The sequence below is a fragment of the Kryptolebias marmoratus genome, linkage group LG17 (assembly GCF_001649575.2).
Source record: "Kryptolebias marmoratus isolate JLee-2015 linkage group LG17, ASM164957v2, whole genome shotgun sequence".
NCBI classification, from domain to species: domain Eukaryota; kingdom Metazoa; phylum Chordata; class Actinopteri; order Cyprinodontiformes; family Rivulidae; genus Kryptolebias; species Kryptolebias marmoratus.
Window position 1 is genome coordinate 22,815,967 of NC_051446.1, and position 22,045 is coordinate 22,838,011.

The 22,045-nt window shown below is 41.4% G+C and overlaps 1 protein-coding gene across 1 annotated transcript in view; it reads right to left on the bottom strand.

Moving 5' to 3' along the window:
* Positions 1–595: 595 nt before the first annotated feature.
* The window catches only part of LOC108248833 (protoheme IX farnesyltransferase, mitochondrial), a 28,992-nt gene continuing 7,542 nt past the window's right edge, over positions 596–22,045 (bottom strand). The window contains exons 5-7 of the mRNA XM_017437845.3: positions 6,235–6,305; positions 3,198–3,430; positions 596–2,190 (exon numbers count right to left, since the gene is read on the bottom strand). Coding sequence (XP_017293334.1) covers positions 1,766–2,190; positions 3,198–3,430; positions 6,235–6,305 — 729 coding nt within the window. The 3' untranslated portion in view covers positions 596–1,765. The remainder of the gene's footprint in view (positions 2,191–3,197; positions 3,431–6,234; positions 6,306–22,045) is intronic.

Consider the following 22,045-nt stretch of genomic DNA (forward strand, 5'->3'; position numbering starts at 1 on the left):
AGAAAATAAAAACTAAATATCAGGACGAAGCAGAAACAGTGTGGAGCTTCCTGGAGTCACTGAAATGCTGCAGGTTTTATGCGACGAACTCGTCACACACACACTTTATCTGACTGGAACAGCTGGCTCGATCGCTCTCCTCTCACCCTTCTGATACGAATCTCTGCATCCGGTCAGACGTTTTTACGAGGACATCGAGCCGTTTCGGGTCTCTCGGCCTTGGCTAAATCCTGCAGCCCCTCTTTTATGGCGAGAGGGTGGCAGCAGCACAGAGTGTGGGTGATGGAAATGTAACCAAATACCAAAACTAGGAGGCAAAGAAACAGAGAAAAAGAGGGCGGAAGGGGCGCACATGGCGAGCGACAGGTGTAGAGGCGGCCCTGTTAAAAACCCAGGCGGTGATTTGAGCTTTAAGTGAGCGTGAGGTTAAAAGTGAAACCTAAATCTGGATGTTCTGTTCTCACTTAACCCCAAATCAACTAATGAGCCGTCAGGATTCTGGTCAGGAGGCGTTTGCTCGATGTTTACAGGAACTGAAAGCCCCGAAATCTAGTTTTAGTCCCCATCTGTGTGAATAATGACACGGGAGGCAGGGTTAGAATCATAAAGTGTTTATTGTTTGAGAATATTTGCCCTTGAGTCCCAGAGGGGAGAACCGATCCCTTAAAGCAACAAAAAACAGACCCGTAAGCACTTTTGTTTACAAGCAGAAAGAGGCTTTTTAACCGTCAAGTAACAGGCATCAAGTAAAGACATTTGGACATCAGATTTGTCCTGTTTTTCCAAGTCCTGCGATTCTATGGTTTTGCATTTAAACAACGCATGGGGTAATCGTGTGGCTCTGCATCAGCTCGTACGCACCAAACACAAACAGGAAGTGTTCTCCATCTGCCTCACTTCCTCACATTACTGCATTCGGAGGGGGGGGGGGATTGCACTTGAACGCACCGCGACTTTATCGGTACTCATTGCAACGTCGTAGAGACGAAAAACATTTAATAAAAGACAAAAAAAAGAGAAGATTGGCACAAAATCCTTTCTCATATCAAGGCTTAATGTGTCCCTTAAACTGAAAAGTTGTGAACAGCTGCCAACTACAACGTTTGTTTGTTTACTGATAAAAAAAAAAAGACTGAAAATCTGTCAACAATGGAAAGGTGAAGCGGTAAAGTTTTGATAAAGACGTGTGTGCTCGATGGATTTGTTTTACTCCTCCTTGTCCTTTTCTTTCACGTTTAGCAGCTCTTATATTCCCGCCTCATGTAGGTCAGCCGCTCAGGCTCCCACCTGTTCAGCCAGGTGCTTTGTTTACACTCAGTGCGTACCAGCATTTCAGAACTGCATGATCAGCACATCCAGAAAACTAAACTCTTTAAAACGGCACCGTTTGATACGGTTCAGGAGTTTGCACTGATTACCTTTGAGTACCTTTAAGGTCATTTTTTAAAGCCTAAAACGTTAGGTTTAATTAAAACTAACGTGTTTCGTTTTAAACGTGAAGACTTTTAAGCATTTAAGCTTCACAGAATAAAGGGGAGAAAAAAAGTTAGGATCACTTTGAGAAGTGTTTCATGGGATCAGAACCTTTCTGTCGGCTTGGTGCATCGGAAGTTAAACTGTACAATCAGTCACGTAGGACACTTAGAGAAACTGTTGAGACCCTTTATAAATAAATTCAGAGTATTTACACACATTTAAAGGAATCTGAAGTCATGACTCTGTGTGTTTTCTGTAATGCAGCTCTGACCCTGAAGGATTCCCGTGGTTAAGAAGAAAAGTCTCGGCCGACGCTAGGTGGCGCCGGACTCTCCGGCCTCTTGCTGAACTTCTTGCAGGTGAGCGCCAGCAGCAGCAGCATGGGCAGGTGCCACAGGCTGCAGAAGAAGAGCTTGCGGGCGCTGCTGCGGTCTCCTCTGCGGTAGAAGCGGAACGCCAGGTGGCTGATGTACAGGTTGATGGGCAACGAGATGACGGGGAAGGTCCACGTGGTGACGTCGAGCGCGGGCGCCAACGCCGACAAGCCGATCAGACCCAGGCTGTGGCGCAGGGCCACCCGCCGGCACATGGCCGGGTGCGTGACGGACATCATGCGATAGCCACCGCGGGAGTAGTCTTCCCTGAGGGTCCAGCTGAGAGCGTTGAAGTGGGGGAACTGCCAGCAGTAGAGGAAACCACCCAGCAACAAAGCACCTGGGGGGGGGGAGGAGGAGGAGGGGATTAATGACGCTGGCTGGAAAAGCTGCAGACTCTGCAGGGCTCCTCTGACTCATTATGTTTTATATCAGACCAATGAGTGAAGAAGGAGCTACTTTTAACAGTGAGGAGAACTTTTAAATCTAGGATGAGGACTTAGAGCCACTCTGTAGAAAAACAAACTGTTCATTTGTTGAGCAATAATATGTTATTTATCTATAGTCTCTTCCACGTTTGCTTTTTTTTCCAGGAAATATTGCTCAGTTTGGCAGTAAATGTCGTCACATTTGACTTAAACCAAAAGTAAAAGTCTTCAAAGTGACTCAACACTAAGCCGCTAAGGTTCCACATCCTGGGTGAAAACATCAAACAGAACTTTTGTCAGATGATTTGTCATCTTAAGAGTGCTGACGTGAAATGTACAGGTTTTGTTGTGCTCCTAGTAGCCGCTGGTTTGATGATGGGACGACTTTATTCAAGCAGAAATATTTGATTAAACTGGGTTTAGAACAGCGTTGGATGATTGGATGAATACATCCACCATCAGCCAGCAGTAGTTTCTTTAAGAACAATATTTTCCACTTTATTTTACCTAATTTATCCTGTAAATAAAACCAGACACGCTGTAGTACAGCCTGATCGATCGAGTGTGATCCACATCATTTATTTCCAGCAGCAAAGCCTCAAACTTTCCTTCAGGTGTCCCAATTTCAGCTAATTTCACAGATACTGAGCTGAAGTTTGATGTGGTTGTAGCAGAGAGCTAATCCTGCAGCATCGATTCCAAGCTTTCTCATCAAACCACGAGTTTAGTTTAAAACTGGCGTGAAATGTGGCATTTGATATGCACGTCCTTAACAAATTCTAACCCTATATTTTACTGACTTTTTCATCAAATGAAAATAAAAAAAAAAAAACACTTTAACACATCTGAAGTTCTGTTTCTGCTCTAACATCTAGATTTGAACTCAACACTGTCGTTTCTGTCTGCAGGCGAGTCGTACCTGGCTCCAGGCAGCCTGTGGCGGCGGTCCAGCCCATCACTGGGGGTATCGCCCCGACCACAGCTCCCACCCAGGTGTTGGCGATGCTGAGTCTCTTCAGCGGCGTGTAGCAACAGGTGTACAGAAAGATGTTGAGCGCGCCCAGGAAGCCCGTCAGGGGGTTGACTGCCAGAGCGAGCAGAGCGACTCCAGGAATGCCACAGGCCAGAGCGAATGACACAGCATGCAGGGGACTGATAAGTAAAGGAGGGGGGGGAGAGAGAGGGAGAGAGAAACGGGGGATGGATGAGTTAAACGCAGAAAGATAAATACAGACTAGACAAAAGCTGAAGAGACGAGTTAAATTAGAGAGATTCAGGATCAGAGAAAGGCTCATCACTGCCATGGAACCTAAAGGATGATAAAGTTTCGCAGGGCTTGTGCAAACACAAGATAAGACAATGATAGCTTCACAAGTTCAACACACACACACACAGACACACACACCCACAGGGGCCGGCAGCCAGCAGCCATGCATGGCTGAACCTCAGAATTTTGGAGGAAACTCATCTGATAAGAGTTTGTCTGGGATAAAAGTAGCCCCGCCAAGATGAAGAGCGTGTGCACAGGCCAGAGATCAAAACTAGCTGAAGGAAACCACAGCGGCTCGGGCTTTTAGCCGGATGAAGACTTCCTCCTCCTCCTCTCCTCATCTGTAACTGGGAAGCAGTGATGTCGAGGCCTGGATCAAATTCACCAGTAACAGCTCCGTAAATTAAAGGGCGGGCAGATTAAAATCTTTTCTTCAAAAAGCAAACAGGGCTTTTATTTCGGTGCGGTGAGATGGCTGCATTAATGTGATTAGTGGTGTTGTGTCTGTTTCTTGTGGGCTGAGGTGGGGCCGCGTCGGCTGGCTCTGGACTGCCGACAGTTTGGCTGTGGGCGTTCTCAGCGGGGTTAAGGAAGGAGGTTCGTCACATGGTCTGTCATAACATCAGGTGGGTGACGTGACTGCAGAAAAGCCCGAGCGGTAGCCATCTGGTTCGACTTTTGATTAAAACCAGAGAGTCAAACGGAAAACACAAGACGGACGGTTGAACTTAAAACCCAGAAGAAGGTTCAAGAGTGGAATTATAAAATAAAACTGACAGAGACTCGATATACTTCACTACAGTGAAAACAACTTTACTTCCACACTAAGAGCTACATAAATGAACTTACTCAGAATAAATGCTTTCTATCAGCAGCATTTATCTCCTCATATCAACACGGACCGGTCTCACCACAGCTAAAGCTAGTGTCTCAACTCGCTGCGACTGTCGGAGACGAGATGACGACTCAAAATGACAAGAAAACAAATTAAATGTTTCCAACCAAGTGACCGGCGGGCCGTGCGGCTGCAGGTTGCAGAAACTCCCGGCCCACCTTCGAGTGTGCGGCTGGCCAAACCGCCTCGGTGGCAGCTCGTACATTTGTGATTTCATTTACTGGAGACAAACGGAGAATAATTACTATCATCACAGGAGAGCTCTCGTGCAGCTCTTGCCTCCTGAAACGAGTCGCCATGAATCTGCGATTATTTTAAGATTAAAAAAAAATCAGTCGCACGTATTTTTTTTTTTATGACCATGTTTAAAGTAATTTAAACGACAAGACTGGGCGCCTTTTTCTGCAAGAAAACCGAAAACCCTGTGAACGTTTTGAGGCATTTTGGAGCCTCGCTCGTAAATGTTGTTTACCAATTAGTCTCCAACGGTTGCAGGCCCGTGAGATTCTGGCTTAAGTGACTAATTCCCAGCTGTAAAAGCAAGTCTCTGTTCTGGAAGTCTTTACTGAGATAAGACGAGTCAAAGTTAGCTCTTTGTAATGTTCGGAAGGCTCTTGGAGGTCGATTTTGTTTTTCTTTTAAAAAAGATGAAGCTGAAATATATCCTGTGAACAGTTACAATAAAATGATGATTTAATCTAACATATTTAACAGTAAACAAAGCATCAGAACCTAAATGTCCTGAGGAAAAGCTCTTCAAAGGTATAACAAAGTGAGTAAATCTGCACTAATTGTTTAGTTTAACTCCTTCAATGACAGTAAAGAGAAGAAGGAGAGGGATTTCTGACAACAAATTTATTCCCGTTTCATCAGGTTTTAGCAACAAACAGAGACACAAATGAACCATTTTCTTTCTCTTCAGCCAAGCACAAAGCTTTTCACTGTCACGTGTGAAACAACCACAACAAAAAGCAACGGTTTCGTCCCAACGAACCACTGCAGCTCTGACATGTTGGCCACATTAGGTGCACAGATGGACACCGAAGAGAAACACAATTTAGCTTAATTTGGAGCTAACAGAGTTTGTGTAAAATCTGCTCCTCTGATGGTTTGTTTGACAGAAAAGTCAACCTTCCCAGACACTCTCCGTCTTCACACAGGGTTGGATGTGTGACAGAGAGGAACAAAAAAAAGGAGAGATGGCCCGCCAACGAGCCTCACAGACACTCAGCTCCTCGTTTTAGGGGCAGGTTAAAAGCCAGAGAGACCAGGCAGTGTTTACACAGCAAAAATATTTTTATCAGCCACTTCAACGGCACAAAAGTCCACTTTCAAACAAAACGTCACTGAGGAATTCCTGTAACTGGGAAGAGAGATTTGAGTTACGGACAAATAGGTTGTTTAGTTCTGACAGGACCGTATGAAGGAAAACTGCTTCATCTTCTAATGTCAACACAAAAAAACTAAAAGATTCAGGGTTCTTTTGGATGCTGCTTCCTGGCACCGATAACGTGGTTGGGTAAAGTTTCTCCTGGTTTGTGAAGCAGCAGGGAGAGACGCTGGTCCACCGTGCAGCAGCACAGAGGTGGTCGGGGAAACTGTAACCAAACTTTGCTCTAGAGCTGCTGTTTTATTTAAGCTTTTGTTCCAACATGAAGACAAGGCTTTGACTTAAAGAGCATCACGTTTATGCTCAGCTTGTTACACATTTCTCCACTTTTTAACAGAATAAAGAGTGCAAAGGACGCTGCCATCATAAAAAAAAAAATTAAAAAAAAAAGACAACCGTACCTGATCTGTCCTCTGACCAGCGGCCGGTTCTTCGTACGGTTCATGTTGGAGTCAAAGGGCACCTCGAAGTACTGTGGAGACAGAACAACAAGACTGAGCATTTAAGCTGAAATCATCTTATGCTGAGAAGGGACGGGGTTACACACATTTTCGTGTTACAAACAAGCTCATGAGATAAACGAGGAGGAAATAAACTGACAGTAATCATCGGTTTTACGTCAACACTAAGAAGGGAATTTCAGTTCTTTGACCTCAAAGGGGTCCAAACCAAAATGTGATTTAAAAACCAAAGTTAACACGGAAGCATTTTTTATGTTGCAAACAGATGCCATAAAAAGTCTAAACTAAAGACTGCCTTTTTTCTGCCTTTATCAGATTCATTAATTATCAGTTTGTAACAGCAGTAATAGGTGCGGTGCGAGTTTAACGTGATCGTAAGGAATCTGAGAGGAAACCTGTCGGAGGTGTAAGGTGGAGGCAGAGAGCTGACGGTGGTTGGAGCGCTCCGGGATAAACCATGTGGAGAAACTACTTATTGCCCCGTTTTATGATCTGCTCCGGAGGAGTTCGCTTCAAAGTGCTCCCATGAGATCGGCAATGTGTGACTAAAATGCAAACATATGGGGTGCTTAAACACAGGAACTGGCTAATCTTTGGATGTGTGCAAATGCACCTTCGGATAAAAGCCTTCCACTAATGAGGAAACCAGATACAGCACTTCACACCGGGGATGCATCCCTTTTGTTTATGGTACAAATAACTCATAAACATTATGGTTTATGCTTTTTTATTCCAGCAGAATAAACCGCATTTAACAGACATTAGCTTTGAAAGAATCTCAAAGAGTGGGATGTGTAGTAGATGTCTGATAGACAAGATATCTTATTAACCTAAATTAAAGATTCAACCTAATAGTGAAATGATTGAACCTTTTTTAAAACGTTTGCATTAACTTTGAACTTTGGAAGACCCATAAATTCTCTCTGATTTGATTTGATACCAAAACTCGACATCCACCTGGACATCCTGGCTGACTTTTCACTCCAAAGTTGTTCAGGTGAGCCGTACATGAAATCAAATTGCAGCTAATGTTCAGTCACTGAGCAGTTTGTATGATGGACAACAGAAAAGCAGGCAAACATTTTCCTCTTCTTCACTTTAGCAGCAGCAGTAGGACTCTCAGAGCGCACAGAAACATTAAAACTGAAAGTGGAAGAAGCTCTTCCTTCTCAACTTCTAAAGAAAATTGTGTCCTCTCTTTCCCATTTTTGGTTCAGCTGCGATCCACCAGCTGTGTGTGCAGCTCTCAGACCCCAAACGCCAAGGCAGAGGTGTTAATTCCATTTCCCGGGTCAGGAAATGCGTCAAGAGGTCAGGGGAACGCATGAGAAAGCAGGGCTCGGCCAGGCTCCCTGAGACCCTGATTGCATAAAACAAACTCACTTTTAATCCAGCAACATAAAGAAAAGAGGAAAAAGTGAGTGCCCTGCGAACACACCTGCTCCAAAGACAGCACATCTACAGTTTGGATGCCTGCATCGTGTTTGCCGTGGATGGAAACGTCAGCGGTCTCAGCCCGTTCGGCCTCATCTGGTTCACATCAGCCGACCTCTCGGGCCACGGCGTTCTTTCCGCCCAACGCTGCCTTGTGTTACAGTGACGGCAATAAAATAATTGGGCCGCTTGTGTTTTGCGTGCACGCACGTGCGCAGCTACGGGTAGGTCTGAAGGCTGTAATGTTTCAGAGTCAACAGGTCTTTAGCGGCTTTAAGTCGAGAGAAGTTGAGTGTGTAATGAACTGGGAAGGGTCAATGGATCTGACATTCAGCAACAAACTCAGGGCACCTCTGCCCTGAGAAGCAATTATTTACACCCACACCAGGAAAGGCTAATAAATACAACTCTCCTCGCTCACGGTTTATTGGAGGACTCCAAAAATTAAAAAAAAAAATCATCTGTTGGAAAAGATTAACCTGGAAAGAGCCTCACTTTGTCACATGTATGAATAAAGCTGTCATTTCTATGTTTGAGGTCAAAAAACTACGTTAAATCTTTAATTTATTTGTTTTAAACTAATAATACTAAACGTTAACAGAAAATAGTATGAATGCTGAAGAACGCCAAAATCAGCTAAACCATAGTTAAAAACTAAATATAAAAGATAAACCTAATCATAGCTAAAAGCTTAAATTTGTAAACTAAAAGTCAGCAAAAGCATATTTAAAAGCTAAAACAAACTAAAAATTAAAATTAACCATTAAAGCTAAAAGCTCCAATTGGCAGAACCATAAATATACAAAAAGTAGCAAAGCCCCAACTAAAGGCTAAATCAGCAGAAACCTCAGCTAAATGCTAAAAAAAGCAAGACTGTAGCTGAACACTAAAATTAGCTAAGCAAACAAAAATTTGCAAAAGTATAAATAAAACCTAAAATAGTCAAATTGCATAGGTCAAATTAGAAAAACTGTAGCTGAAGGGTGAAAATAGTAAAACTATGAATAAAACTGTAATTGAATAAAACAGTTGCTACATGCTAAAATTAGCACAACAGTGGCCGAAAGCTAAAATTAGCCATACAGGTAAAAGCTAACAGGAGCATCAAAAAAGAAAAAACGAGCGAATATACTGAAGTAGATTATAGAAATCAATGTTTTAATAATAACTTGGTGTATTTCTATGAGGAAAATCTTTGTAAATAAAGTTAAATAATTAAAAAAGTTACAAATGCTAAGAGTCATAACACTGTCCCCGAGTGAGCCGAAGGTTTTGATATATAAAAAAATTTAAGTTTGTGGAAGTAGTTTGCTAAAATGTAAATTATAAAGAGGTAAACTGAATTTAAACAACAAACAGGATTCTGGTTCCAAGAATCACTGATAAACTGACCTTTTAGGACCTTTCTAGTTAATTATTTCTGATAATGATAAAAATGTAGGATTTTTATTTAATGTATGAAGCATAATAATAATAAAAAGACATTATCATCTCCCTTAAAGTCTTACTAAATCAATACCAACCTCCATATTTGTTAAAGCTACACATCCAGAGACGTGAGGGGCAGCAGGCCGGACGGCTGCTGTTCTCAATTATGAACACAAACGCACACAAAGCCCATAATTGTAGGGACAATTATCAGCCAGATGATGAGGACGGAAAACAGACGGGACCAAAGTGTGAACGGAGGAGGAGGAGGGTGGGGGTGCTCAGTTGCCAGGCCCTTCCAGCTATCAAAGATGGAACGTGACCCTCTGCCAACCACCAGGTCGAAATTGATAACAGGCTGTGGGGAACCACTTCCTATTTTTCTGCTGAGGCTTACGAAGACGAAACAGCTTCCTATCAGGGCATGAATTCCGCTCACTTCAGTTTAAACACTCAAAAGGAGGAATTCAAAAGCATATTGCTGAAGTTACGCTCCCTGAAGGAAAAGGGTTGCTTTGTAATTCCAACAAACCCGTATACCTCTGAGAGAAAAAAAAAAGAATGATGGTCAGAGTAACAACAAACCTTTTAGTGTTTACTGAAGAGGGAAGAGAGTGGCTAAACACAGGAACAGGGACCAGACGCTGCCGAGGGAACCCCAGGTGCTCGGGCCAAAAACCAACAATCACGAGTCATCGCTTGTCAGGACGTCACCCGTTTGAAGTTAGACAGTCGACTCATCCACAGGGATGGGCGGTGCTCCGCTGCATGAGAGTTAAGTTTACTAAAACTAAAATAAAACAAAACAAAAAAAGGCCCGACAGCTTTGACAGACTCCTCTTCAACACCAGCTGTGAACCGCCTCTGATCATCCACTGAAACGAGCAGCGCAGGAGTTACTCGGGTTAGGATTCCCTCCGGAGTTCATTCACTGATTCCAACAAACACTGACAAGTCAGATAAAATGAATAAAAGATCGTGACACCCTAAATGTTGTTTCGGAGTGTTTCTGTGGTTCAGGTGGGACTGAAGAAGTGTCAGTGATGCTGCGATCGCTCGCCACTTCCACACAGGCTGAGCAAACAAATATGAAGAAGGCTGAATGCAGATACGGTCAGACTATTTTCTAAAAATAACATTTACTAAACTACACGTTTATGTAAAGTGATTGTTTAATCTCAAACTTTACTGATTTATAGATAAGGTGCAGAGGAGCAAATCCTGCCATCTGCTCTCCACCATGAACAATCCGTCTCATTCCCTTCATGACACCCTACAAAGGCAGCGAAGACTCACTCAGCTCAGTTGCCAGAGAGAACAGGATACAGGAAGTCATCCCTGCCATTTGCAATTTCACTTTGTAAACAGCTCATTTCTGTCTTACCTGCATAAACCTACTGTATAAAGGTTTTTATGAACAGAATACTTTGTGGCTGTAAATTATCTGTATCCTGCCATCATTGAACTACTTCTGTTTTAATTTGCAATAAAATGCTTGTTATTATGAGTGCTGACCAAGACCAAACCTCGCATCTACGTCTGAGGTGATGCGTTCGGGGCTCCTCGCCCTCTGTATTCTCGTCTTGTGATGATATAAAAGCATTTAAGCTCATCTGGTTAGAAATGAAAAGCTGAAATTTCTCAGCCCTTTTAATTCAAGGCCATAGAAGTTCGATGAACAAAAAAACCCAAATCAAACACCTTGTAATCAGTCCTCCAGCCACTCATGTATTATAAGACCTTTTATTTCACACTAAAAGGAACTTTTTTGTACCTTTCAATTATCTACAACCCTGAACTGAACTACCCTGCTGCTTTACACCATTTTTTTTCTTTTTAACGGGCACCATTTTACAAAGTGCAGTTCTCTGTCTGGCCAAAAAGCGGATCACGTCTCCCTCTCAGCTCTCAGCTGAGAGCAGAGCTCTTCTAGCGCTCTTTAAAGTGGTCTGAGCCGCCCCGTTGGCAGCGGTTCAGCTGGCACAGCCTCGCTCTTGATTAATGGGCTGAGTGCGGGACAGTGAAGTGCTAAACTGTCCACATGTTAATCAGCCAATTAATGCTCGGCGGAGCTGCATTACCTCTGCCCCGCTGATAATCAGTCCCTTTTTGCTGGTGAAGATACGGGCAGGGATGTGGGATCTGGGATATCTGACTGCAGGGCAGAAGCCCGTTAGACTCACCGATGGGTCATGGAAAGGGAAAGAGTTTTAAAACAACAAAAAAAGGCGGATAACTTTTAACAGTGCATAAAAAAAATGGAAAGTAAAGGACTGATAATATGTGATGTACTCATTTGAGCAAAGGAGGAGCTGCTGCTTTATCACTATTAGCAACTTGAAGAAAGTTTTTGGCTTTCAACGAAAGATAAATTAGTGTTATTTAGGTCTGCGAGGCTAAGCTGCTGCCCTGTGGGGACGCTAAACTCAGGATCTGAAATCACGCCATAGCTCATATTATACTTTTTGTCTGTCACAATTTATCATCGTTTTTATGATTTAATTTGAGATGCAGTCCACTGGCGGACATGGACGATTCTGGATCGATTTACAAAAATGTCAGCGATTGGCTGTTAAAGGTAATCTGTGCTGCGCAGCTCTGTTTGTCCTAGTAGGGTTGCCGTAGCTGCTGTCATGCTGATATGTTTCATCTTTTCTTTGCTGAAACTTGAAGAATATATGTCTGTAAATAATGTCTTTAGTGATAAGTTTGATTTGTGTACAACTTTCCTGTGATAACCACAATGCTAATCTTGTTAGCTTCTCTATGGCATCTTCAATGTTAAGTTAGCATCTATGCTAATTTGTGGTCAGTAGTCTGTGACTAATAGTCACTTTATGATGCATGAAAATATATTTAGTGTTTATTTGTGTAAAATTAGCCACAACCATTTCAGTTTGTGAATTTCTGTCTCTGCATTTCAGTTTCATCGTGTTTCAGATAAACACCATCACTTTTCCAGCTGCTTCTTCATGTTTTTTCACAAACCTGATAATCACAGATAAAATTGATAAGTGTTTTATAATCGCATTGTGGACCTCTGAATTGCAATCAAATAGTGAGGTGCCTAAAGATTCCCACCCCTAACTGCAACCACAGCGCCTCCTAGTGTGAAGGAGGACATAGTAGCAGATTTGGTTTAATGTCATGTCAGCAACAAAGACTATACCATGTGAAACAAACAAACATAGCTTGTTTAAAACAAGAAATTAAAATAAATAAATAAACAGTAACATGACATTTACAGTATATACAGTTTTTCAAAGCAATATTCCATAAAAATTTAAGGACTTTCTGTGGTAAAATCCTATTAAAAACATTTTTCTTGCTGTTTGGACAGTAACAATCAAGTCTAAACCAGGCATCTAGTCTTCAAAAAGCAGAGTAGGAAAGTAAAATATGTTTTACTAACAAAGCCATATTACAATACTGACATAATGAAGATTCTTCACCTTTTAATAAAAACACTTGTAAGCCTAGACAGACCAATAAGGCATCTTGTAAAAGAGGTCAGTGATGATGACAACTAAACACCAATCAGCGCAGCCTTAGAAGGAGATATTTTGATTTAAAGCTGCAAGAAAGGGCATCTAGCTTTTTTTTGGCAACCTTAGAATTACTAAACTTGGATTTACAGCTATAATGTTTGGTAAATTGGATCCAGATGGAAATGTTTGAAGAAAAGGGTTTGCCACAGAAGCAGACACTGGACCGAGACACTCATTTTCACTCCACTGTAAACACATCAACTCTGCAAACAATACAAAATCTTTTATAAAGCTGAGCTGGCCAGCCATATCTCTGGTCTCAGCCCGATAAGTCAACTTTCCGACTCATGAGGTCATTTTAAACAGTTTGTGATTGCCATTAGCTGGGCTCACATTTGACCGCCTTCTGCTCAGTCACACACACGCTGTGGGAAAACATATCTGTGAAAGCCGAACGCGCCGAATCACGTACCCTCTTAGTGTGTGTGGTCACTTGTTTAAAAAGAAATAAACAGTCCTTTCCGCCATGAAGGGGGCAGTTGCAAATAACTGAGGGTGCGAATGACGTGACGTGAAGTTTGAAAGCCCCTCAGCAGTTTGAGTGTAGCTGAAAAGGAGGCATGTGCGTGACCGTGTGTATGTTTGAGAGAATGTGAGTGTTTAGATTTTCTATCTGCAGCGGTGTCTGAATACAAGCAGCCTGGAACAAGAAGGAACGCATGCGTGTCAGCTTCAAAAGTGCTCCGATACGGCAAGTCCTGAAGGCCCGGAAGAAAACACACCACTGGAAACCGGAGATGATCGGGAACGGGGACCTGTGAAGTCCCTCACTGTTCTCGAAATAAGACAGAAGCCGTCAGCACCTCTGGCAGATTTGTATTTGCAGCAGGGACCCCTGGCTAAATTCTGCCCTTCATCCTTCCAGGCTCATTCAACTAACCAATCAAATGAAAACGATGAAAGGAAAAGGAAAAACAAAAAAACCACAGGTCTAAGATCTTGTGTGCGGTCTGTATTGGCCTCATTCACCGGTAACAATAACATCTACATCTAGATGAAGGTCATTTACAACTATGTTTGGTATGCATCTGTTTTTAAGTACTGGTAGAGCAGTGTCTCACTGGACCACAACTGTTAGAGACTAGCTGGCAAACAGCGTTCACATGGGAGTCTGCAAACTGTCTCCATATATTTTCTGAGGTTCTTAACTTCCTTGTTAGAGTCCAGAGGCTCGCAGTCTATAATGTGTGTGTAACAAAGTTTCTCTCAAAATATAGTCCTCAATGGTGTCTCAAACTCTTCTCAATTTGATTTCAGTAAGATTTAGAGCTGTATTTGGACACCTGCGCGGGAATTTCCCCTACACAGAAGACATGAGACCTTAACGTTCAGGTCTAAAAACTAATAATTATTTAAAAACTGGTCCAGATCGGGCGATCATCATTTCCAGCTGATTAAATCACAAAAGCGGGGAGAGCTCCCAAGGTTGGTACAGAGCGAGCCAAGGCTGGTGCGATGTGCGCAAGAAATAATGTGCGCAGCCAAGAGTACAGTTTTCCAGGAAAATAGGCTGTGATTTTCAGAAAATGAGCACTCAGAAGACACCTGCATGGCTTGCTGGTTGCAAACTCTCTAAACGAAGGGAGGCTGCAACAAAAAATTTGCCCAGATCCCCAACAGTTTGAGTAACTTACTGTTTTCACCAATTACAACCCAGTAAGATGCTACTCATAGAGACAGAAAAGACAATAGCAAGTATATTACTCATTTAAGAGTCCAACTTGGCCAAATTATCACTTTCCCAGCCAAAGCATTCACTGCTTCACACTGCCAATAATAAAAAAATACTCTAAATTCACCATAAGTGTAAATTTTAGGTTCAGAGGCGATGCAACACAATAGACAACGCATATCCGTTTGGTTTGTAAGATGACAATGCAGTCATTTCTGATCAAGGTCTGTCCTGATTAAAAGGAGGAAACTCTTCTGAAGGCTTAAATTATTAGGAGTGGGGGTAATGTTACGCTGCAGACATAAACAACAACAAAAACAACTGTAATTTACAAAAGCCCTTTGTGATCCCCAAGTACCGAGTAGAAAGGGGTGAGTTAAAGGCGACAGAGTAAATATGTATGTGTTTCTTACACACACCCAAAGACACACACTTTGAACTCCTCTCAGTGATCAGCAGTTACTACAGGACAGAGTCTGGCAGACTCCTATGGCAACTTGCAGATCCTTTAAACTAAAATGAGCATCTACGGTGAATCCCAGTCAGACAGGGACCCACGCCCAGGAGAGGAACGGCTGCTGCAGCTTGAACAGGTGAGGCGAACATGTGGACAGAACAAAAACAGGGCGGCAAACAGGAGAACGAGGGACGGCCGAATAAGAGGCAGGACAGCAGTTGTGCCGTTTGTCCCAGCAGAGTTACCGTAGCTTCCTGTAGTAGAAATGTTGCAGTAAAGATGTGACTCTTCACAAACTTTTTATCTTTTCTTCACTGATATTTGAAGAAAAATCAAAATACCAGACAAATTTGAAGAGTTTTTACTTCAAATAAGCATCCCTAATATAATCTAAATTTTAGGTTCACAAGTGAATTTGTTTTATTTTATTTAAAGCACTGTTTCTTTACGTGGATATGAAACAAACAGGCGAGGAACTTTTATTTTATTGAAGTTTATTTGTAAATGGTTTATTGTTTTTTCCATAACTGAGCAGCCATAATCGTGAGGTGCCTAAAAATGAATCCGCAGTGTTTACATATTTTCTTCATGCAGCGTTTAAAATTTAGTCCAATTTTTCTGCTCATAAATTTAAAAGATGACAAAACAAACATACATGATGGGACTGAGAGGGTAATACAAAAGTAAACTTTGAAAATAATGGGCTTATTCATGCACAGAACAGAGAACGGTTTGATTTGTAAAAAGAGAAATGCAAAGCAGGGGTGTATTTCCGAAAGCACGGAGTGATTTTTAGAGTGTTTTCGAGCTTAATCATTCAGCAGATTTGGCATGGTAACAACTGTCATGACAATATAGCCCTCTAGGATATGTCTGCTTTTTAATGAGAGTATTATGAGCGAAACTAAAAGGCCATTTGTGGTCACACAAAACAGAACCTTTTTCGTATGCTAAATATCATCTCTGGCATTTTTCAGCCGTTCAGGATGGGCTTTGTGGTTATATAATGAAGGACAGAGGACTTCGGTGGCAGTTAAAAAGCACAAAATATAGCCTGAATAATAGTCATTGGAGACCAGACCTTTTAAAATTTTAAATAATATGTGCAGATGCTGAAAGCGGCGACACAATTACTCAATCCGGAGGAGTGAGAGCTGGTCTAAATATGAGGTGCTTGGAAATGTGATGTCTTCACAATGCTCAGCTGATACAAAGCTCTTTACAATGGTCATCTCCGAGGAGGCTTTCTTCAATGGACGAGATGTAATGTAATGCATACTTAACAACGGCCCTTTAACTTTAAATGACTGCAGGAGAAGAAACTTGAAAACATGAAAAATATTAACTGTGATGTAGGTGTTAGAAAGCACAACAAAGATGGACTGAATGATTAAAGTCAATACAAATTGATTCAACTCATAGTTACGGCTGGGGAATGTGCTTAAATATTAAAAAAAAAACATCATTATGAAATACAAAACATGGCTAAATGAGTTTAACTCTTCATGCACCATTTTAAAATGATACTTCTCATTTGTAGGGATTGTAAAAAAGTTATAATTTAGCTCAAAAACAACAGCGCAGGCTAACGAAATGAAGATTTTAATAACATAAAAAGACACTTTTCTACGTCGGAAACCATTTTGTTTTCGCCAACAATGCCCTTGCCTCAGAAGCCTCTCAGATTGAATTAAATTAGCATGCAGCGTTGGCTCACGGGCACACCATAAACAAGAGCGCTTTTGTTAATTATCCATGGATCTCAGCGTTACAAAGAGTGTTCCTACTCGCCCCGGGATAAATTACCTTCAAATAGAGAGGGCAAACTTGAGCTTCAGGAAAAAAAAACAAACAAACATGTAAACAAATACTTAACTGTCTCAAGTAGGTGCTCTGAATATGTTCCTTTCATGGAAAGCTTTACTTTTTTTTTTTTTTTTTTTTAAACACCATTCTTTGTTTTTATTTTGGAGTAACCTTCTGTGATTTAAACACAGAGAAAAGGCGACGCAAACAAGAAAACACCAAGTTCAGCTCAAAATCTGCCATTCTCTCCTCTCAGGTTTCACTACACAGCATGAAGTCAACCGACTAACATTAGCATTACAAAAGATCTTCTGCATCATATAATAAGCTATTCCTTTTACTGTCAGACTACTTTAACTATCCTTATGTTTTAACGGCTTATTTTGAGCAGCTGTACAAAACAGAAAGGCATTTGGGTTAAAGATTTTGAGCATTCAGTGTCATTATTTCAAAAAAACTACTCGTGGAAATCTGTCCGCTCCTGTGCAAGTGTTCAGCTACACAAAGACTTGTCAGGAGCGTAACTTTTAAAATAAGTGCCTTTTTGACAATCTATAATTACTGCAGGCAATCGGCTTCTTTGAAATGTGGAGCAACAATTTGTCCTTGAGACATAGAGAGGCTTTTTTCACCGCCTGATATTTCTACTGTTGGTGGTACTGACAGGCCACGAAGAGGGACACCAGGGCAGAAACCAAGGCCAACTGAAACAGAGCTCCATTGTTCTTGGGTTAAAAAAAAAGAGATTTAAATAAGGTTCTTCTTCTAAAGTGCTAAATGCCTCAACAAGTAATACTGACAAGAAAAATAGGTGATTGTGATGAAGAGTCCTCTTTGGTAAAAAACAAACCTTTACTCAGATTACATGACGTCAGCCAGGGTTGAGAGACGAGTGCAGAAAGGGGTACTGGTGCCAGACAGCGTTAAGTTGGGTGGTTTCCTTCTCTCTGACTCAACTCGAAAAGCTGTCTACAACTCGCCTGCTGGGCCACCAAGCCCATAATCACAGCGCTGGGTCCAAAACTACAGCTTAATCAGGGAGGAGGTGGAGGCGAGGCGCTCCACCTCCATCAGTCAGCCGTGACGCTTCGGTGAAGTCAACTCCGCTGTGGCGAGGAGCGCTTTCAACGAGTGGCGGCAGTGACGGAGCTGCAACACGAGCAACAAAGCAGACCTTCGGCGCGATCGTCAGTGAGGACAAATACTGTTGACAAGTGCAAGAAAAACCACCGTTTCCTCTAGATCCACATCCTGCTTTATAGGAGGTCATTTGTTGAGGTCTGAGAGGACTCAGAACGTGACAAAAAGAGATTAATAAAAAAAAAGTGGAGTATTAACTGATCTGTTTCTTTTTTCCTTTATGCTACAGTTAATATCTTCATCAGGTTATGTTTACATGAATGAATTAAAAGCCTAGAATTTCTTGAAGAAATGCATATCGCCCGCCGTCTTCCAGACCAGAGCTTTAGAGTAGGATCATCTTATGTTTGAGAAATAATGGAGTAGCAGCCATTTTGGCCAACACTGAAACTAACGTAACACCACCGCATGCATGTGTACGTGTTGGAGATTATTCTCAGTTCCTATTAGCTGAATATCTGAGTTAGAGCATTTTTTTGTGTGTTTGTTAAGGTCAGGTGGCTGAATTGGGTCGTCTACATCCAACAGTTTATGATACAAAAAGTTCTATTAAAATTTGTTGTTTTACCCGTTTTACTTGTATTATAGAGTTGGTAATTTCCTCAAATCTTCCGTGTCTGTGTATTTTTTCTTTTATATTCTGTTTTTATCGCACAGACTTGTTGGTTTAAAAATAAAGGGGGATGGTATGGGAGAATCCACCGAGGTTATTCATGGAATATTTGCTAACAAACAGAGTTAACGCCATTTAGTTCTTGACAAAATTTCAAACAAAGATCTTGAGGAATCTTTTAGCACACAGCATTTATGTCGGGGATCAGTCTCAGCTACTACCACACCAAATATTGGGTCAAAAATCAGTAAAACTCAGTGGCTGTGGCGGCCATTGTCCAGAACAATGAATTTAAATAACTAAACAAAAGAATCACAACCAAGATGGTTATTGTTAAATCACTTTTTTCCTGTAACAACATAATAATCATTGTTTTGCATGACTAATCTGACAAATAAAAAACAATTAAATCTTTAATAATAAACCAAAACTGCATACAGTAATAAGAAAACCCAATAAGCAGTAAAAGGCAGGTAGTAATGCTGTATACTGAGATATAATCTGAGGAAATACATAAATAACCCTCAAATCTACTTCAGTTAATTACAGTAAGTCTGTCTCATTAAAGTTTTACTTATCTTTATTAACCAAATGTGCAAAATCCAATCAGATCATGTTAATAATGAAAACGCAGATCCCTGGTTCTAAATACCGCGTTTAACCCCAATATATCTTTAAGAAAACACACTTGAGTAAATAAAAACAAGCAAATTAAGATAAAGAAAACTGCGAGATACTGAGCAAAAATGTAATAAAACTGCAACATTCGTAGCAGGTTTCCTAAATCAGTAGCTCGGACTCGGTACACAGAAAGCATCATTAAAAGTCAAATTTATAATGAAAATCCTGGCAATCAGATGGAACCTAACAGTATTTGCTCCTGTTTCCTCCAGGGCATTATCCATGGGGCAAATAATAGGTGGATTTTCCCTTTAATGACTTTATCAGAGGAAAGCATCTGTCTCCCATCTGAGGCTACAAGAAAGCCATTTGTACAGTTTGAAATCGACTGGCACCCCACAGCCGACAAAGACAAAAGGCTTTAAAGAAATTAACTATTAAACAGGCCTGTCTGCTTAAATATTCATTTTAATCCAGAGCTGGAGGAGAGAAACCCACCGAGCGTCTGGGGCGACTCGAATGTCCATCTTTCCTCCCAGGCTGAATTAACAGCTGGGTGGAGACCATTAAAACAAGAATCTACGCAGCGTTGATGTCAAAGATCAACCTGCTCCTTTTGTTTTAACCCAAGCAGGTGGAAAACCAGATCAGAAGAACAGCATATGTCGAACAGAAAGGACCTCCTCTCATGTCAAACCACAGTTTTAATAAATCTGACCTTAAACCCCAGAAATATGGTCTGCAAAATCATTTAACTGACAAAATACTAACAAGTACTTTTATTTTTTTATTATTTATAAAGCAATTCAATTATGACGATTAAATAAAAGCTGAGAGCAGTTTGAGCTCGATTTCAAAAGCCAAAAAAAGAAAACTAGCCGTAACAGAGGAATGTTATTGTTTACGCTTCGTAACTTATTTTGAAAGGATTAATTAGTAGAAACTATAGTCAGGGGTAAGCTCAGCTTCATCACCAGAGTACGTGAATCCACGTTGATCTATTGGACTGGTTAGACGGGACAAGGGAGGAAATATCGGCACAAAAATGAATAATTATCATCACCGAATTTGAAAGTTATTGTTGCTTTAAATACATTTAAAATCAAAATATTTGTCAACAAGATTACAAAAACCTTTATTTGGCTTAGGTTTTATAAAATGGTCATCACTCCACTGATGCTGAGGCCATATCCATAAAACCCTTTGTATTGCTTCCAAAAGGATTTTGATTCTTTAACAAATGAATTTCTTTAAAAAAAAAAGGTCATAGACAGGTTACTATGACAACAATGTGGCCTGCCTACTCTGATGACAGATTCTTAATTCAATAAAGTAAATCCTGCAATTAGGATTTCATCTTAAAACATCCTTTTTGTAGAGCGCATCTGTCCTGGCACACATAGGCAGCCATCTTCTCCATGTGGTATGCCTGAAATGCCGTGACAGGACATGTATTAAAATAAAAGGTTAGTAAAAAGCAAAACATTGTGACTGTGTGTTGGTAACACACGACTGTGAGCCCTCAGCCACGTTCCTTATCTACCCATATGCTCCAAGGGGCTGACCAAGATGTGCTGAGGAGAACGCGTGCAAGAGGGTAAATTATGCATGTCTGCACAGGACAAGACAGAAGGGCGCAGCTTGAAGTGGTGAGGAATGGACGGGCCGGGGGCTTGTGGGGGCTCGCTTATGCGTGCCAGCCTCAGACGGCTCACCACACGGGAGACAAAGGAAATAAACGCTCACTGGCTTCGTCACGAAAGCAGAAACGACACGAGTCAGACACAAAACAAGCCAACGTGATACGACTCAGACCGCACATGCTGTCAAAACAGCCGAGCGGGACTCTGGTTGACAGTCAAAAACCTGACTGGGTCCATTTACGACCGACCTCCCTGGGGTCTTTCAGGCTCCAGCTGACCCAATTATCCAATTAGCTGAAGACTAGAAAGTGATGATGGCTGGGACACCTGTAGGCTGGGGGGGACGGGACCCCAAGACTGGAGAGACCAATGCTTTTAAGGCATCATTAGCTTTGACTGAAACCTAAAGAAAACCTGTTATAGTTTTCAAAACAAGTGAGACTTTTAGGGGGAAAAGTTCACTCAGAACATGTTCCCATAAAATCTAAGCTCAGAGTTCTGTTGCTAAACCTGACGGTCCTCTCAGACTATAAATCAGACATTTTAACTGAGGCACAAAAGGCTTACCATACCATTACTAAGTTACTTTTGGTTCCATCGGGTTGATTTCCTAAATAAATTAACATTTCAAACAGAAACCACAACATTTCCTTTTGCCCTCTGGCCACTTCCCAACGAGACAAATAATAGCCTTTGCTTCCGACAGCTCAGTTAAAGCTGAAGCATTTTTCTTTCTGTTAAAAACATCTCCCTCCTTTCCTCAAGGACATTTGACAGTCGTGCGGTCACAAACTCACATACTCTCCGGCTTCTTTAGATGCCAAACATTAAGAGATTAGGGTGGAGCACTGAATCTCAGAGGAAGTGATCTCCACTTGATCTCCGCTCTGATTTGTCAGACTTTTGTTTGACTTCTCTGAAATTAAAAGAATCTGGCTTTGATCACACCTGACCACAATCACTACGAAGTGCCAGGGTTTTTTTTAAGGATAAAAGGGGGAAAATAAAGAAAATAAAGGCCTGGCAGCAAATCTGAAGGGAGCATGTTTTCTTTTCAAACAGATAATCAAAGCGTAGGTATTATTTGTGCACAGGTGAGGATGTTTCTGATAAAAACAGATAATCCTGGAGCTTGAGTGTTCTCGTCCTGTTAAAGCCGGTCCTGTTAAAGTCCTCTGGTTTGAAATGTTCACTACAGAGCTGAGACAACTTCTTACTGCAGCTTCCCATTGCCTCCTTAAATCTGTGTTACTGGGAAACCTTCAAAATGTGAAGAAAAAACCCCAGAAAGAGCTAATGAGAGAGGAGGACTAGTTCCTCCTGTTAGCATTTTGTTGTTTACCTAATAACGTTAGCTACAATAATATAATATAATATAATAAATGGTCA